Raw genomic sequence first — 19,165 nt, forward strand, 5'->3', positions numbered from 1 at the left:
GCGCATTTGTTTGGTGATCTGGCAAAGCAGACCCCAGCACCAGGACAGCAGGATCTCAAGATGACCATGGAAATAGCAGTAAAAGGACACACACAGTGTGAGCACACACAGGCCAACATAATTTGATGACATAGCAAGACTGGGATTTCCTCTTCTGTTTGTTTCAGCCTGTACTCGCTCAGCTTTCATCCCCAGGGCTTAGTGCTGTGAGGGAGTGGATTTCCTCAAGTGCTGGGGATAAAGTGCTTCTTCCTCTGTTATCTCCCTTGTCAATAGAAACTGCTCCACTGTGTAAGTGGATATGAAGATGAGCCTATATATATATATATATATATATGCCACAGTATCTTGATCAAATGAAACAGGCATTAAAATGACATTGAAAGTACACTAGTTTCTCTGTTGAATGATTATGGAACCATGAAATAATTCCCAGGAGCCTGATGGATGTAATACTCCTGTCTCTTCCTCCCACCACATTTAGACTTTGTATGGAAGTCTTCTGTCTTGGGTGGGCTCGGGTGGAGCTGGTGTCAGTAATGAGAGCAGTCCATGGTAAGAGTCGGAGGGCTCACTGCAACATACGTGAGGGGCCAAATACTTTCTGAGGTCAGGAAACTAATAGCAGCACCAATAATCCTAAGTAGTAGTCTTATGAGGGCTAAAGGCGGCCCTTTGGAGGAATGAGAAAGGAGACTTGGCCAGCACGAGTGTCTGTTCTTTGGGTTAAGTGGGTCAGTCCTAAAAGAGGCTTGGGGGATTCTCTGCCACCCAGGATGCTGGGGGGCTGTCGGCGTGAGGGCTGCACACTGCAGGGTGTCAGGGGGCTCACCTGGCTCAATTGTCCTGTCGCAGGAGGGACTAAGAGTGTCTGATCATGATGGGGTGGTGGGAGGCCTCACTAGATAGGGTCTCCATTCAGTTCCCTTGGGGAAAACGTTATCGTGTGGAAGGATTGACATCTGAGAGTGAAAAAAAATCCACGAGGAGAGGGAAATAGACTTTTAGTGCTGTTGCTTTTTCAAGTAACTCAGCTAGCAGCTTGCTTCTTCAACGTATTTGACCCTAGACTCTTGAACCAAGGCTAGTGACTGTGCCCCCCAGAAGATACTTCCGAGTGTGTGTACGTGTGCACAAGTGCATGTATGGTGGTCCATATAGTGGACACGGTCTTAACTCAGTTGTAAACAGATTCAGTCGACTAGCTCCTTTTTGGGTGGACTGTTCACCTCCCACCCACCTCAAACTCTCCACCCTGCTCTGGGCCAAGCGTTGTGAGCTTTATTTCTGCCACATTATGAGCTACTGAGACATTTTGCTGACCAGCCTGGGAGCCTGACAACCATATGCAGTGTCACTATAGTGGAAAATTGATCTCCAGATTTTCAGTTGGCCTTTGCAAATTCTTCCTAAGCATGGGGCCGCTTGTTTTGACTCCCACAGCCTGCTAAGTAGACTTCTCCCATTAGTGTCTATTCTTATAACTGGTGTTTCCAAACCTCTTTTGTCTGTGATTACAAAATGGCACCACACTTACCTTCACTCCCAAATTGCAATGACCCTCATCTGCTCAAACAACATTGGGGTGCTTTAAATATTTCCACAAATTAGTCATGATTTTCCCCTTTGCCCAAAGGAACCTCATTGCTGGCAGTGCCCACCATGAGAACACCAGTGTCTGTGCCAATGGAACTCTCTCCAGCTGCTGCCAAAGCTGTTGATTTAGTTGCCAGAGCTGGGCCGGGTTTCATGCAGAGGTGGGGAAAAGACCTGCCTCCTTTCTGTGCCTCTCTGTCACCTAGGCCCTCGAGTAGCTCTGTGTGTGCCTAGAATCTCTCAAAGTGATCTTGAGTCTCTTGAACATCCTTTTCAGATTCTGTACCTCCCACATGCCCAGAATCCCATCAATTCTCCTGTGAAAATAATTGTTTGGGGACCTTGTCCTTCCAACCAGAGAGGCTCAGTCACTGCTCAGCACCCAGTTTTATCAGGACCAACCCCAGACCAACCCCCACCCCCATAGTCAGTAGCCCCAATCCTGACCAATCTATCAGGACCAATCTTCGCTCATCCCCCTGGTTGTAAAATACATGTCACATGCCACTGGGGATAAAATGCTACTAGTGACAATGGGACAGAGTATGGTGGGCCTGAGTCAGGGTATGCAGGAGTCATGTCTGGGTCCCATTGCCACTTAGCCAATATGTTCAGTGGTGTGTTAGAGAGTTCCATTCATAGTAACATCCAGTAAAAACTTGGAGCATGTCACTGGGCAGGGCCTGTGAGAATGTTCAGGATGATTTGTAAGGAGTCACTTGCCTTGGCAGAAGAAATTGGTCCTGCCAGGTGGAGAGATAGTGCTAATTTAGCAGGTCTTTACTACCAGATGTATGTGTCACTGGGATGAAGGGCTGGGCATCTAAAACCAAATAGGCACTAAAGAGCTCCTTCCCTGGCTCCTTGGCTTTGTGTCCAAGTCTGAGTTCTGTCTTGTAACCCACCATCCCTTGGGTACAGTCCGAATACGAGACCATCAACTTAACCTTTAACTTATCTTGTGCCAGTGCTTGTGGGCTGTGAGAATTGGAAGAAATCTGGGTCCTGGGTCCTGGGTCCTGGGTCCTGCAGAGTGCTGTGTGTATTTGATTTGGAACGATGGGGTTTTTCTTTGTGCTGGTGGCGGCAGGGGTGGGCAAGCGACTGTTCACACCCTCCCTGCGTGATTCTGGCTTGTGTGTGGTGAGAGGACTGCAAGCAGGAAACAAACATAAATGCTGTTCACATCTGATCGAAAGGCTGATGTCCTGTCGGTGACCAACGAGGGCAGGAAACCGAAACAGCTCTCAAGCTATAAGGACTCCACTCATTCAAGAAGATGCTTTTGCCTCCGGTTGTGCTCCTTCTTCCTTGCCCACATGCGTGCCTGGGGCCCCCCACAGTCCCTTCATCACTTTGTGGGAGTCCAGCGGGGCTGTGATGGAGTTCACAGACGATCCCCCTGTGGGCAGCATTCCCACTCCCGACAGACAGCTGTTTGGTTCTTGGTGCTTTTAGCTCACCCAGCGGTGCTACCCAGCCACTTCCGTGGTCCCAGTATGCCCCTTCTTCTCCCGTGCTGCTGCATGCAGCTCTCGTAACTTCCTGATCAGTTCCTGGGGTCTTTCATACCCTTGCCAGGGATTTCCATAGCTCAGGTCTGACCTTGTCTTTTACTTCCTTCATTGGCTTCCAATTCTTAAAACAAAAACAAAGACAACTGGGAATTTTCAAGATCCTGTCCACGTTCTTGCCCCAACCTGGCCCAAGAGCCTTATTTTTCCCTAAATGGTCATTTCTAATCTATTTTTAAAAACAAGTTTGTGGGGCGCCTGGGTGGCTCGGTCAGTTAAGCGTCTGCCTTCAGCTCAGGTCATGATCCCAGGGTTCTGGAATCAGGCTCTCTGCTCCGCGGGGCTGGGGCGGGTGGGGAGTCTGCTTCTCCCTCTCCCTCTGCTTCTCCCTCTGCTTATGTTCTGTCTCTCTCCCTCTCAAACAAATAAATAAAATCTAAAAAAATAAAAACGAGTTTGCTTCTTCTGTGTGACTGTCACTGATGCTTAAGATGCCTTTCTGACATCCCTGCCTTTTGTGGAAATCCTTTACAATCCCCTGACAGCCCCTCCTCTGAGAAATCCCTCTGGATCCTTCTCATCTAAGGGAAGACCCCACAGAGCAGGGGGGCAGCTGCTGTCCTCAGCACTCAGCATAGCCCAGGGGCATAATAGGTGCTCCATAATTCTTTGCTGAATGGATGACTTTTTTCTTTCTTTCCCCTCCCTCTTTTCTAAAGAGTTCACTATACCACCTCTTGGACTTCTTGGCATCCCATGTGCAGACATGCTATCCTTTTGTCTGTGACTTAGGCTTTGCCTCCTGGTTGCTGGTGTTGCAAGTGTATTCCCTATGGAACTAGCTGTATACATGCCCGTCTTTGCAACTGGCTCAGCTTTGGGAGGCAGGGTCTCTATTCTTTTTTTCATAACCCCCAATGCACCTAGCCTGGTAATTGAGGGAGTGGGCAGAGAAAGCTCCAGAAACCTCTTTTTTTTTTTTTTGCCAGAAACCTCTTTGCCTATGGGAGGTCTGATGTGCCATTCAAAACAAATATGTTTTGGTATTATTTTTCTTAGGTTTGTGGTTATTTTTGGTTATGGAAATACGATTTACTTAGAGTACAATTCATCCTTTTTAGGTGTCACTTCTATGATTTTTAATGTTTTTGTAGTTATATGTATGTACTTTTATATGTATTTTTTATAGTTCTATGACCACCAACATAACCAAGATAGAGAATATTCTCCCCACCCCTAATCTCTCATGCTTCTCCTCCTACCTCCAATCCCTGGCAATCACTGATATCCGAATAGTTTTGCCTTTTCCAGAATGTCATATCAATGGAGTCATGCAGTGTGTGGCTTTTTGAATCTGGCTTCTTTCATTTACAATCATGCTTTTTTTTTTTTTTTTTTTTTTTTTAATTTGATAACGTGGACCCTAACGCACACTTTCTCTGCACCGCCTTTCTCATGAATGGGCAGGGGGCACACACCCGGTGTGGATGGGTCTGTGCAAAGTGCCGGCTTCTGAGTCAGCGCTACCTTTGCAGCCCTGTGAGTGCCTCTTTGGACGTAGGATCTCAGCTGCTTTGTCGAGCCCACTGGCCCTCCGTCCCTTGCCGTCTCCCACCGTGACACCTGGCCTGAGACAGCCTTCTCCCCTGGGTTCTGACCGGTCATCCTGATGGCTGTGGGGGCACCCAGTGGAGGCGGAAAGCTGGGTGGATGGGGTGGGGTAACCACTAAATTCCTCCCTTGGGGAGGGGGCAGGGGCGAGGTGACAAAGGTCAGGCCTCTCCTGGCTAAAACAACAGAAGTGGTTCCAGCTGCTGAACAGCTGGAGGGGGCCGTCTGCTTTCCCTCAGCAGCGTGAAAAGCCCTTTAATCGGGGGCGTGCTGTTGTCAGGCCCCACGGTGGAGGTGTGTAGAAGAAGAGCAGACCCCGCCGCCATGGCTGCAGACCCCCCTTCCCTTTGACCTCCCTTATCTCCCCTCGTCCATCTTCTCGCCCCACTCCGAAGCCGCCAGATCGAGACCCTCCTTTGCACCTGTGTAAATGCAGTGGTTGTGGGGTCAGGGAAGGGTGAGAGCAAGCTGGCAGAAATAGGGATGTGGACTTTCCATGCAGATGATGGATTAGACGGCGGGTGGGTGAGTGACGTTTTAATGTGAAATTGCTCTTCGTTCCCAAAGACACAGGCCCCAAGTAAAAAGAGCAAATTCCAGTTTTGCAGATGGTGAAGCGAGTGCGACAAGAGGCTGGTAGTCCCTGGTCAGAGAGTAAGAGACTGAGCTACAGCTAGACAACTGGAATGTAGCTCTCTGCATTTTGTCCCAGGCGCTGGCTCCAGGAGTGGCTTTTTCCCCCTTTTCAATAGCAGAGTTAGCTCAGAAATGCTTTGTAGCACCTGAGTTCTAAACACTTGAGCTGGACTTTGACTTACAAATATCATGGGAAGAATACCCCTCCCTTAGGAAAGCTTGCTTTGCCTGCCCACCGAGGGGCCACCAGTGGAGACCCTGGGCCCAGCTGCCAGAGCTAACGACAGAGCCCCTGCTGCCCCCAGCCATCCTCGGCCTCAGCACTCCGTCCTGTGCCAGAGGAGGCAATGTGATGTAGTAGAAAGAGTCTGGCCTTCTGAGGCAGACATAAAGAGTGCTCTGTCACTTACTAGCTTGACCTGACTGAGCCTTGGCTTACTTGATCATTTGATCAGTAAGTTTTTACTGGGTGCGCACTTTGGGTGAGGCCCCTGCTGGGCACTCAGGGATCCAGCAGTGTGGCCCCCAAATCTTGGTTCCTGGGCAAGAAACATACAATTAAACTGCTGGGGTCACAATTACAATGTGACACAGACCACAGTGGAAAGTAGAAGCTGTCAAGGAGGCTCGTCACAGGGGGCCCATCTGGGAAGTCGGTACCCCAAAGAAGCAGCATTTGCAGTGAGATTGGAAGGATGAATAGGAGATAGGAGGTTGGGGCACAGTCCGAGGAGAAAGGCCAGTAAGTCCTAAGGCAGGAATGAACAGCACTGTGGGGCTAACCATTTCTACCCAGATGGGGGCTCCTGGGCATGAGGGGCCTTTACAGTGTTCCTTACCTATTACCTACACAGCAGGCCCCAGTAGGGATCACTCCCCTTCCCACTCCTTCCAGGTAGGCCTTTGCAGTTTAGGCCAGGAGACTCACCATTACTTACAATCTTACTTCTGTGGAAAAGTGCATTCAAGGTATCGAAAACCTGGCTTATAATACATGAATCATTTATACCATTTTATATCATTTGACAGTTGTTCTTATTCAAGTGCATGCATGAGGAAGCTGCAAGAAGAACCAGAGTGCTAATTGCATAGGCTGCTAAATTATCAGAGGTTTCTACCTTGACACATACTCAGTTTGGCACAGCAAGCCTGGGCTTCTCAGATTACTGCCTACTTATGGAGGGGACAACTTCTGGGGGGCTGGGTGAAGAGGATTCCCATGGGGCCATCCTCATCGGAAATGAGTTGCTTGGCTATTTGATGATGATATCTGCTGTGGGTATATATGGGTCCTGTCTCGGCCCCTCCAGTACATTCCCTTCCATGTCTTTGTGATTTCTTTTCCTTTAATTCAGGGAAAGAGCCTGTATTTATTTATTTATTTATTTATTTTATTTTTTTTATTTATTTATGATAGTCACAGAGAGAGAGAGAGAGAGAGGCAGAGACACAGGCAGAGGGAGAAGCAGGCTCCATGCACCGGGAGCCCGATGTGGGATTCGATCCCAGGTCTCCAGGATCGCACCCTGGGCCAAAGGCAGGCGCCAAACCGCTGCGCCACCCAGGGATCCCAGATGCTGTATTTAATGTATGGCTTTCCTTACCTACTAGATGTTCCTTAAAAAGAAAAAGAAGAACAAACAGCTCATGTTACTCTATGTGTTTGAAAGTTTTAAGCTTTTGGTGGTGGTTGGACAAAGAATATCTCTTTTCACAGTATGTAATTAAAAAAAAAAAAAAAAGGAGCCTCCTTTATCCAGGATATGTTTTAGGTGGTTTAGCAGTCACACATTCATTCTTCAAACATGTATTGAACAACTGCTTTTAGATCAGGCACTGCGTTAAGCCCTGTACATGTCAAGGGAACAAGATAGTCCTTCATAGACATGTAAACACACATGAACATGATGCAGCAGGAGCTCCAAGGAGCTAGTGATGGTGTTTACACATGAAAACGTTTGCTCCTTGGGATGATAACCTCAGTGCAGTATGAATTTGAACTGGAATGGGGAGGAAAGGGTGGCAGTATAGTCAGACATCTAAGCAAGAGATAAAGGACTGAATGAATCATCATCATGGGTAAATGAGGAGAGCCTGCTGGAGAAAGAGGCACAGCCAATCCTGCCTAGTTATTTCAGATGCTCCAACTGAGGCATCAGTGAGTGAAGCCACCGTGGATGTTCCAGTCCTAGCCAAGCTCCCAGCTGAGTGCAGCCCAAATGTGTTACTTCAGCTGACACCACATGGAGCAGAAGAACCTCCCAGCTGAGCCCAGCCAACCCACAGACTTGAGAGAAATGATTATTTGTTCAAAGCCACTGAGTATGGGAGTGGTTTGCTTTGTAGCAACATATAAGCAAAGCAAAAATATAGAAAGTGAGTAGCCATAACTGTGTTATGCATAAATTTGTTAAAAAGAAACCTCCAGTCAGTTGAGTTTGGCCTGGATTTTTGAACCTGAAATCATAAAGGGGAGTGCCACTTGCTGGTCCAAATAGTGGCCTTTGCATTTCTAAGCCTAGTAGCTGGGCCACTGCCCTGGTTGTTTAGTACAGCTCTTGCTGCCTCTTCTACACCTGGGAAAAATAGAGAGATAGACATGTTACCAAAAAAAATGCTTATTTAGAATTTCAGATACTAGTTAAGTCAGCTTGGTATAGGTGGAAGTTAAGACTGTGAAACCAGTTCCATGTTATAAAGGATGGAACATCTCCTCCCAGATGGACCCTTAGGCTGTCTCCTGTTCCCTATATTGTCATGGAAACCTGGTAGTCAGACCTAACACAGCTCGTGGTACTAGAGTGGTCTCTCTGTGCAAGCACTGTGGCAGCGTTTGCATTCTATTCTGCTGGAGCCTGAAGGGGAAGATGGGCATGTGTGTGTTTCAGACAGAGGGGTTGTTGCTCTGACATTGATTTCATCTACCTCTTTCTCTTCAAAGGAGAAAACGGCCCCCAGTCGGTAGCTTACTTTTCCACTAGGAAGGATGGAGTGTTTACATGTATTTCAAGTGCTTGTCCTACGTTACAAATGTGAGCAGAACACAAACTGCTGTGTGTTTGCTTTGGAATCATTCACTCCCCAAGGAGAGAGGGTAGGAGTAGCAGATGATTGCAAACTCACAATTGTCCTGGCCCCTTTTGTTTGCTTTCCGTATTACACAATCATATTTAGCATAATTGTTTTGTTTTTGTTGTCTTTTGGTTTGGAAGAAGGGAGGAAATGTATGTGAGGATTTTCTTTTTTATGAAAATACTATCCCCTTCCCCTGCCCGAAGGAGATGGTTCATGCTTTGTCTAGCTGGGGAGACAGCTTGCACCCACCCAACACCAAAACCTTCCTTCACCTATGCCTGCTCATGAGCCCACAACAGACATCTGTGGCTAGGGGTTTCAGGTTCCTGCTGGGTAACTCAGACTCTGAGTTTGGTCTGTGTGTGAGAGAACTGACCCAGGCCGCAGGCTGGTACTTGGGACTTGTAGCTTGAGCTCCTGACTCCTGCCAAGAGAGGAAGAAGCCACTGTTGTGATTTCAGGTAGACTCAGGGACTCCTGGAATGCCCTGCCGTTGACCAATAAACAATGAACTGATCTCATACCAGTTTCAAAATGCAGAAATTATCTTCAGGCTCTGATTCTTTTTTGCCTTGGTCCAGAGTCTCAGCGTGGCTCAACTAGGGGAAACTCCAGGGAGGATGAACCTCTCTCCTTCTGCCTCTATAACTGTGCTCCTGCATATGGTAGCCCCTAGCCACATGTGGCTATGCAAATTTAACTAAAATTAAATGCAACTAAAAATTTAGTTCCGCAGTTGCATTTGCTACATTTTAGTGCTTAATAGCCACATGTGGTTTATAGCTACTGGGTTAGACAGCACAGATATAGAACATGTTTGTCATTGCAGACAGTTCTGTTGGGCTGTGTGGCTTTTAGCATGGCAGGGCCCCTAGGATTAAATCCTCTCCAAGTCCCGCAGTGTCCTGTTCTCTTGCTGTCTGGCTACTGTCTGCTTGCTTGTCTCCACCCTAGAGTGCAAGCCCAGTGGGGGAAGGACTTTGTTGGTTGTGTTCTGCTTGCCAGGCCTCATGCAGTGCTAGGTGCAGAGTGCTGGCTTGTTGAGTACAAAAGATGAATGGATGGCTGAATAAGCAGTGTTTGTGGATGCAAAGTAATCCCCTTGGGGCCCTGGAGGTTTGGGTGATCATATTAGGGCATAGTTGTCCTATTAAAAGTCCACTTTATAAAACTCATTGCCTTCTTCTTCTTTTTTTTTTTTTTGTGGAAAACAACCACAAATACACACAGTTCCTAAAACAGATGAAAATGAGACACCACAGTCGGTGGAAGACAGTCTTTTAGCAATGGCCCCATGCTGTCTTGGAACTTTTTTACTTGGCCTCAGGGGCCAGTAATTTCTAGATGGAACCTTTTGGGAGCCCTTTAGAGGTGGGAAGGATCTCCACATATTGGGGTAGGTGGGGCTTCTTCTGACGCTCTTTAACCTGTCTACTTGCAGACAGAATGTTCCCCTAGTCATTACACTGGTCTCTGGCACAGCTGCCGTAGCGTCTCTGTTGGCTCAGAGCTGGCCATTTCCAAACCAAATTTATGGCTTGTAGTTCTATGCCACAGTGACGCCCACAGCTCTCCTCTCCCGTGAGCTGAAGAAGAGAGAACAGGGCAATCTCCTAGAGTTTGAAAAGACCCTTTGTCTTTTTCGATCACTGCTTTTTAAGGTGAGCGAGGGCCCTGAGGAGCTTCTCCCAGTAGGCTTCAGGTGCCCAGAAAGCAGGCCTGTCTTGTCTGGATCTTTAGTGGTTGGCAGCTGGCACACAGTAGGCTCTTGGTAAATGGTTTCTGGCTTTGTGAATCCAGGTCTGCAACTGGGTCAGTATTTCTATTCACAGCCTTGCTCTGTTATATTAAAAGGCAGTTTTGGTGTAGTTGGAAGCAGAGCTCTGAAAGGGGCTGTGGGTGTCAGTTTCAACACTCACATGTACGGGCTTGAAGGAGTCACCTGAGGTTTGGTTTCCTCATTTGTAAAATAAGGATTATAACTTACCCTGCCTCCTAGGGTTAAATTTGTTCATATTTCATAAGTGATACCTAAATATCAGCTTTTATTATTATTGTTCTTCAGATTTAAGGTCTGGCTATCAAATCCCTTTTGTGACCAAGGAAGAGTTCCTTGGTTTTCCCAGGCATTGGAAGATACAGATAGTTCTGGGGTGCCTGGGTGGCTTGGTTGGTGAAGCATCTGACTCTGGATCTCTGCTCAGGTCTTGATCTCAGGGTCATGAATTCAAGTCCTGCACTGGGTTCAGTGCTGGGTGTGAATCCTACTTAAAAAAAAAAGAAAAAAAGAAGATATAGATAGTCCTGGCCTTGGTGACCATGAGAAAATAAGGCATGTCCTTGACTCCTGCTGATTCCCACAGCAAAATAACCTGACAAAGTAGATCTTATGAGCATGTCTCGTTTCAGGTAGGTAGCACATAGGCCCACAAGTGAGAAGGCAGTCGTGTGATACTAGCAGCACCTTAAACTGCTCTTGGACAGTTCTGGGGTCACTGGTTGGCCTGGAAGCCTGGGCAGAAGGATGCCAGCGCCACCCTGGCTTGGTGTGGGCATTTCACCAGGCAGGGTTATAGAGCCAGGTCTGGCTGCATTCAGACAAGTTAGGAATGAGCCTGGGAGGACCACACAGAGGGAGGAAGAGAAACATTTGAGGCCAGCTTTGCTAGTCATAGCCACCTGTGTCCTGTGCCCATTCAGGAGCCCGGGGCCAGGGCTTCCCAAGCCTACCTCATTCAGCTGAACCTTTGCATTCCAAGTTTTCCATGGTACACAGTCAGTTGTAGATGGGAGGACTGGTCATGGCAGAGGGGTCTGGGTGGGGTAAAAGAGAAAAGACCCACTCTCAGTCTGAGAGACAACTTAGGTTTTGAGGTGGAGCCAGGGTAGGAAGCTGTGGATCACCTCTGCCCATGACATAATGCAGGGGGGACGGGGAAAGTTCAGAGCATGGGAGTGGGGGAGTGGCCCAGTCATCTCCTGAGGTGGCAGGAGCCTATGAGGCCAGGCCTGTCACATTGCACCAGCTGATTTTGAGGTAATGCCATGTGTGAGATGCTGCTACAGGACAGGACCAACTTCATCCTCCAAATGCTCAAGTGCCCCAGCTTTGTTCTAGATGTTGGGGATGCATTCACAGTCAAAACAGACATCCTCCTTGTCTTTGCTGGGTTCAGAGTTGGGGATTCTATTGTCAATCAGATCATACAATTCATCATCACAAACTGTGTTAAGTGCCGTGAAGGAAAAGTGAGGTGTGAGAGGTTATAGGGGACCCATGCTCATTGGGCTTGAAGGAGTCACCTGGGGAGTGACTTGAAGGTCTTGAAGAAGTTGCTCCTGAATGGGCACAGGACGCAGGTGACAGTCAGAGGAAGCCTCCTAAAAGAGATGCTATGAGCTGAAATGTGAGGTAGGGGTGGGAGGAAAGGAGAAGGAACAGTATGACCAAAGGCCTGAAGGTAGGAGCAAATGTAGCTTATTTGAGAACCGGCAAGCAGGCCAGTCTACCCGACCAGAGACCAGTAGTGAGCAAGGTGGGGTGAAGCAGCGAGAGCCAAGGCCAGGGAGGGGGCCCAGGGTCAGATTCTGTTAGGCCTAGGAGACCACGTGAAGGAACACCACTGTAGGGTTTAAAGCAGGGACAAGCTAAGGGGCGGGATGAGGCTGGGGATCCCATGCAGGGCTGAAATGTGGATGATATACCACCCCCTCCCACTATCTTGTGAGCTTAAACTCTTTCCTCTGTGTGGCAGCCTGGGAGGCACTGGGCTTCCTCTGGGTATGACCCTCTATAGTTTTGGAGGAGTGTCGGAGCACTAGACTCTATCGTGAGACATTATCAGGACAGTCCCCTCTGGGCTTGGGCAGGACTCAGGTTGCACCTGTGCATGTAGGAGCCCCAAGGGCCTTCGGGGAAGACAAGCTGTGCTGTCCATCCTGAGGAGGCCTGCATGGTTTCAGCCCTCAGCTGCTCCCTCCCTGCGCTGAGCAGCCAGTACCCAGGCCTGAGGTCAGGGTAGCAGGAGGCTCTGGTTTTACACTTGGGAGGCAGTCTGTGTACTAGTGGATGGGCTTGGACTCTATTGAAATTTGGCCAGTTTGGTGGGGGTGGAGCGGGGGTGGTGGTGGTGGTGGAGGGGGTGGTGTGTGTTCCAAATGCTCCCCTGAAGGATGTGATACTGTCTCCGGATTCCCTCTGCTATTCTGGAAAAGAGCCTGAAGATACATCTGAAACAGGGGTTGTATTCACACCTTCCCTAAGAGCTTGGTATGATTATTCAGTCAATTCTAGTGTCACTAATGGCCAGATGTGTGCTTATGACATTGCCATGCATTATTGTGGGACATGCATTCTGTCATCTTGTGCTGATTGAGAGCCTTGAGTGGGCCTAGAACTCTGCTATTTAGGGGTGGATCAGAGTGGATCCAGCTGTCAAGGCCCATGCAGCCTAATCATGGGTTATTCAACAGAAGCTCATGGATTCTATGATCCAATTATTATTTTCCAGCTGTATCCTATTGCTAACAGGGCTTCACTGGTAAAAGGGTTCATGGTCAAATAAGTGGGAGGTGCATTGTCCTACATGCCCCTTGATCTGCTTATCTGTTGGTGTGTAACAAGCTCACAAAACTTGATGGCTTAATACAACGATTTATTATTATTTCTTACAGCTCAATGGGTTGGCAGGGCTCAGCTGGGTGATTCTCACTTGGGGTGTCTCATGCAATTACTTATTTTTATCTAGTAGTTACAATCAGGTGGTAGTGGGGAGTGGACTCATCTAATGGTTTTTTCTCTCACTTGGCTCTGTGCCTGGGTTGGTTGGGCATCTCTGTACCCGTGGTTCTGTCACATGCTAGCTTGGGCTTCCTCATCACGTGGCAGTCTCAGGGTTGTTAGGCTTCTTATGGGGTAGCTGAGTTTCCCTAGAGTGAATGTTGCAAGAGGCCTGGGAAGAAACTGCAAAGCTCAGAAGTCCCAGAACATTTCCACAACATTTTATTGGTCAAATTACTGAGGCTATTCCAGATTCAAGGGGAGGGAGTTAGCTCAATGGGAAGACTAGCACACAATCTGCTGCTATCACAATGCATAAGAATGTACCAAAGATGTCTGAGAAGTTGCCGCAGTCAAGCAACCTGTTTAACTCAGTATTTCCCAATCTGATTATTATTATCTTTTTAAATCAGGAAATCCCTTTCTCATAGAAAATCACTTGAATTCTGCAAAAGAGAGAGCAGTGGGCAGAAATGGAAGGGTGATAGAGGTGGGTCCCAAAACTACTTTCTAAGAAATGAAGCTCTCCAAAGATGGAATGTAGAGATTGCTAGTGAGTTCCTTATTTGGGCAAGTACTCAAACAGGGGTCATGTGGCCTACATGTGAGGATGGAGAGGCTGAACATCCTGGTGGCAAAGGCTTTGATTTGACTTCTGACTGATCCAGGTTCTAATCCATCACTTACAGCTGTGTAACATTGGACGAGTTACCTCTTTCTGGCTTGAGTGGCTTTATCTACAAAATAAACAGTTCCTATTTCACAGGGCTGTTGTGAGGATTAATGAGGTCCCTGCCTGTGGATCACCTAGCACAGGATGCTTTTCTTGGTTAGACTTTGTGGCTGCTCAGTTCTCTTCCACTTCTAGGGTTTAATAACTTTGGGTTTATTCTGGACTTTCTCCCCAAGGCAAAGCAGTATTGTGAGACATGGACTCAGCCTTACCTTCCTTGCAAAAGTAACATCTCCACCCTTTTACTTTTCTCCGACCTAGTTCCTCATCAGTGACCGTGATCCTCAGTGCAATCTCCACTGCTCCAAGACTCAGCCCAAACCCATCTGTGCCTCCGATGGCAGGTCCTATGAGTCCATGTGTGAGTACCAGCGAGCCAAGTGCAGAGAGCCGACCCTGGGTGTGGTGCATCGAGGTCGATGCAAAGGTGAGTGTGTGTGTGCTTCCACACAGTAGAGAAGACACTTCCAGGCACCATGGTGCCCTGCTTGGAACTGCTGTCCAAGGGGGAAGCTCAGAAAGAGTCTGTCCCTTTTGTTTGCAGCTATCCCCTGGAGGGATATGAGAAGAGTAACTGAATGAACTCCCTGAAGGAATGAGCACTATTTTGTCTTTCAAATACTGCCCCCAGGCTAGGGCTTAAGAGAGATGTGTGCTGCTATCTGGCTCGAGCTATTTATTTTTATTTTTTATTTTTGTAAATGGAGATGCTTAAAATGGCACGGCATTATTGTTGGCTCCTGAATAGGGAAGGATTCCAAATTGTTGGCCAGCAGATGTATTTTGTTTGGGCTGCTCACATGTTGAAAAATATTAAAAACATTTGAGACAACATTTAAAAATTGAGAGATTCAACATAAAAATCTGGATTTTTATACTTCTCATAAATAATTGGAAGCTCTGGTAGTATTAGGGCTGTGTTCCCTCCCACAGGGAAACACATGGCTAGACCTGAGGAGCAGCTTCCTCCTTTGAAGGATGGGGTGGGGGGGGGTCTGCTCTCCAGTTTGCTACACTCCTCAGCCCCCCTGTGGTATCTCCAAGCTGAATGCCATTCTTTGCACACCCAGTTCAGTTCCCTAATTTATATCACTTTCCTATGCCCTGTAGATAATTTGAATTTGTGATTCCTGGGCTGCTTAGAGCTGTTGTCAGAATTGTGTGAGACTAAGCAGGTTGCCCTAGAGCTTCTGATCTTCCAAAGAAAGCGCTTGCAATTCTTGAACTCTAAAACATCTTTGAGACCCCTTGGGCTTGCAGGTTTTTTAATAAACCCAGTGAAAAATAATAGAGGTGGGACTTTCTTTTTCCCATGGGAGGGGCTAAGAGGACTTGGGAGAAAAAAATAAGCAGAATCTGGTACAAATGCACCTCCCTAACTTTTCTAAGAGTAACATTAAGTAGAAGATGAGGCTGAGCAGCACTTGCTAGCCACTGCCTTTACATTGTTAGAAAAGCCAGTAGGTGGTATGTGGGCTCACCCACAGCAGAGAGGTTCTCTCTCAGCATTCTTAGTACCAGGCAGCCATTTTTGTCTCATGGCTCCAATGTGGATTCCAGTGAAGTATGAAACATGCTCCTCCTTACCTCCTTATAGACGCTGGCCAGAGCAAGTGTCGCCTGGAGCGGGCTCAGGCCCTAGAGCAAGCCAAGAAGCCCCAGGAGGCGGTGTTTGTCCCAGAATGCAGCGAGGACGGCTCCTTTACCCAGGTGAGGCCTTGGCCAAGTCTCTCAGGCCCATTTCCTGGACCGAGGCCGAGGGGAGGTGCTTGAGAGTGGGAGGGCCCCTCAGAGCCTTTGCTTTCTGGGAAACTGGTGAGGGCTCTTTGACACCCCTCTGTGCTACCTTCTGGTGCCTGCATTCCCTCTCCGGGGCCCTCCATGCCTTCCCTTGCCAGCTGGCAGTGGGTCCTGAAAAGGGGCATGGAAGTCTGAGCCAGGAAACTGGCATTGCTTGGTCCCCGTCCTCCCTGCTGGCTGTCTCCATTTTTCTCTTCTGTCAAATGCAGGCTGATTATTTTTCTTATCCCTGCCAGTTTCCATGGGCAACCCTGGTAATCCCTTCTCTGTTTATTTCTACCCCTCTGCACTCCCCTTCTTTCTACTCCTGGTCCTTGAATGAAGCAGTGCTTCCTTTAAGCATACATTGTACCATGGTTCTTGGAGTGTTTGTGTGTGTGCGTGTGCTCACATACATGTGCATGCATGCATGTATATATGCATTCAGATTTAAAAATTTCTTTTCAGGCAGTCCCACCTCTCATCCTGCACAGGCTTCTGGTTAGTGCTTTTTGTAAAAAGTAATGTTGGCTATGTTTATGTTGGCATAACTATTTCTAAAACATAGGCAGCACAGGACAATAGGGTACTCCTTTATAAAGCTTTTCAGCTGGATGGGGATGTAGTCTGGGGGGGGGAGGGGAGAGGCGGTGGATGAAGGTGTTGTCGGAGCCAAAGTAGGGAAGGTCACTGGACAAGGGTGAGTCAGCCACATGGTTGGGGATGGTCCTGGTGCCTGCTTCTCCCTTTGTGGAATGGAGCAGCATTTGGAGGAGTCCCACGATGTTAGGCTGGAAGCAGAGGCTTCAGAGGTTTAAAGCTTCCCTGTAATTCAAAATCAAGGGGGCAGAGGGTATAGACTGGCCTTTGGTTTTTTTGGGGGGATGAGCCTGGGGATTGCTGATTTCAGACTGACCACTTGTTGCAGTGGAAATGTGGAGGGGGGTGGTGGGAAGGGTTTGGGCATCGCATTTGTTAAAATTTGCAGCTGATTCAAATGTTTAGAGCCTCCGGGATAAACTGACCTTGGCTGCCAACCCTGCGAGAGGTGCTTCTATTCATTTTCTCACTAAGGCCTCACTGCAAACTGGTGAGGTAGGTGTTATCCACACTTAACAGGCACAAGGAGTGCCAGGGCTGGGATTCAAACTCAGAGCCCTCTAGCTCCCAAGGCCATGGTGGCTTGTGTTCTGCTGCCCACCGCACTGGCAGCTTTTCCGGAGGCTCTGCAGTGTGGACTGCAAGGAGGTAGTCTCCTGCTGCGGTTTGAGTGGGGATCCTGGAGCCACCCTGCCCCAGGGGTGATTCTCAGCACCTCCACCTCAGGCGAGTCATTGAGCTTCTCTGCGCCTCAGTGTCCTTATGTGAAAAGTAGATGACGATTGACCTTATTATCATACATAATCATAATAATTACATTATACATATTATATGTTACTATTGTTATTACTGTTATTAATGAGTATTACTATAGCTTACCTCATGGGGCTGTGGTGAGGATTTAAATACGTTAATGCACGGTCAGCACTTGGAACACATAAATGCTATTTAAATATCCTGCATTTTCACCAGCATGTCCCCATAACTACTCTGGTGCTCCTACTCACATCTTCCCAAGATGTTATGAATGATGTCACTCAAGGAAAGTACAACCTTTTGTTGAACCTCTCCCCATCAGTTTTTTTTTTTTTTAATTTATTATGTATTCTGGTGGAGAGAAGGCAGGTGATGTGTGTGTATGTATATGACACTGTACTACTGAGAATTCACAGGAAGGGAGAAAGTCAGACTTCTCTCGACTTTGTTTGGGGCTGACATGGGGGTAGAGGTCGTAGGGAGGAGGCGAAGTTGATGGTCATCGTTTTCCTTTCTCTATGATTGTGTAATCCCCAATGTGTTGCTTATGAGAAGGTTGGCTCCTGCCCTCCTGGTTCCGAGGTGTTTGCTGCCCTGTGACGGACAGCTGCTGGCCAGCTTTTGTTTTGGCGAGGCGGGTCCAGGCCAGGTGGTATTTGCTGGGAAAGAAACTTCCAAATTAATCCGGGCAGAATTGCTAAACGAGAGGGCCCCTGAAGTTCAGCAGAGGTTGGATAGACAGTCAAGAACCCCTTCATTTGTTTGACACACTAAGCACTGCCATGTGTCTGTAGGCCCGAGGCTGGCTCACCCCGGTGGGCAGCCAGGCGGCCAGACAGCCGGCTCGTCCCCGTCACAGTGATTGAAACGGATGTGCTTTTTCCCTTGATCAAAGACACTGCAATAACTTCACAAAATGAGGCTGCCTCTTTGAGTGTGCTTCAGTAACAGGGACAGGCTGCCCAAAGGCTGTGAGACAGAAGGCTTTGTCCCTCCCCCGACCTCCACTATCAGTTAGCCGGACATTTTTTTGTTTTGTTTGTAAGACCAACATCCAGAGACCAGCTGTGTTACTTGAATATGCTTTAGAATATCGGTATGCACGCATCCTGATGTTATTACCATATTTTAGCCCTGGGAATTATTACGCAGTAATGTGCTCTTGAAGTTTATGGAGGGAGCAAGGGGACCTTAATAGGACTGGATTTGTTTGGCCTGGGACACAGCTTGGGACCACATGAGTGGGTTGGTCTTAATGGGGTTCATGTGGGTTGCAGTGGTCTCTGTTCTCTTCTTTGTTTGCCCTGTCCTCTTTCCTCCCCAGCCCCCACTCCAACTCACCCAGTAGGGTGGTGCACATTAGGTTACATGTGACTTTGGAAAACCTTGCATCTAGGCTACACCCCAAATGCTGGGAGTGGGACCCAGACATTGTATTATTTTAAGCTTCCCCAGGTGATGGTAGTGTTTGGTCAAAGTTTTGAATGACCCGCTGCTGTAAGGACTTCATCACTCTTGTTCTTGATTGCATCATTGGAATGTGGAGTTCAGGCTCTCTGGGGACCTGCTGAGTCAGGTTGGGAGTTAAGCGCTTTGTCCTTCCCCATGGCCTTATCTGTTTTCTCTTCTGGGTGTCAGGAACGTAATTCCTGACATCTGTTCTGCCAAGCCCTCTGCCAAGCAGTTGTCTGGTGCCCAAACCGATTAGCTGAAAGCTCAGCTGTAGTGGAAGGGTATTGGATTAACACCACCAGGAAATGTTGGCTGGAGCTTGTCAAACTGGTGCATCACTGAGCAATAATGATGGCTACTCTGCTGAGTGCTACTTGGTGTAAGGCACCGGGTTTTACACCCGTTAATCTTCACTGGAACCCTTTGAGGTAGTTACTAATACCCTTATTTATAAAGGAAAACTAAGTTTCGGAGAGGTTGAATAACTGGTTCAAGGTCACTACACTAAAAAGGGTTTGTACCCAGGCCTATCTAATTTCAAGGCATGAGCTTTTAACTTTTTTTTAAAAGTGGCCTTGATCTGTGTATAATTTATATTTATCACCATTGTTACTCCAAAAGTCTCCACTGTGG

The 19,165-nt window shown here is 47.8% G+C and overlaps 1 protein-coding gene across 5 annotated transcripts in view; it reads left to right on the top strand.

The window, feature by feature from the left end:
- Positions 1–19,165, top strand: part of SMOC1 (SPARC related modular calcium binding 1) — a 154,282-nt gene that overhangs the window by 55,589 nt on the left and 79,528 nt on the right. For all 5 annotated transcript variants that reach the window (XM_072839087.1, XM_072839089.1, XM_072839090.1 and 2 more), the window contains exons 2-3: positions 14,207–14,372; positions 15,543–15,655. In XM_072839087.1, coding sequence (XP_072695188.1) covers positions 14,207–14,372; positions 15,543–15,655 — 279 coding nt within the window. The remainder of the gene's footprint in view (positions 1–14,206; positions 14,373–15,542; positions 15,656–19,165) is intronic.

Source organism: Canis lupus, chromosome 9 (assembly GCF_048164855.1).
Source record: "Canis lupus baileyi chromosome 9, mCanLup2.hap1, whole genome shotgun sequence".
Lineage (NCBI taxonomy): Eukaryota > Metazoa > Chordata > Mammalia > Carnivora > Canidae > Canis > Canis lupus.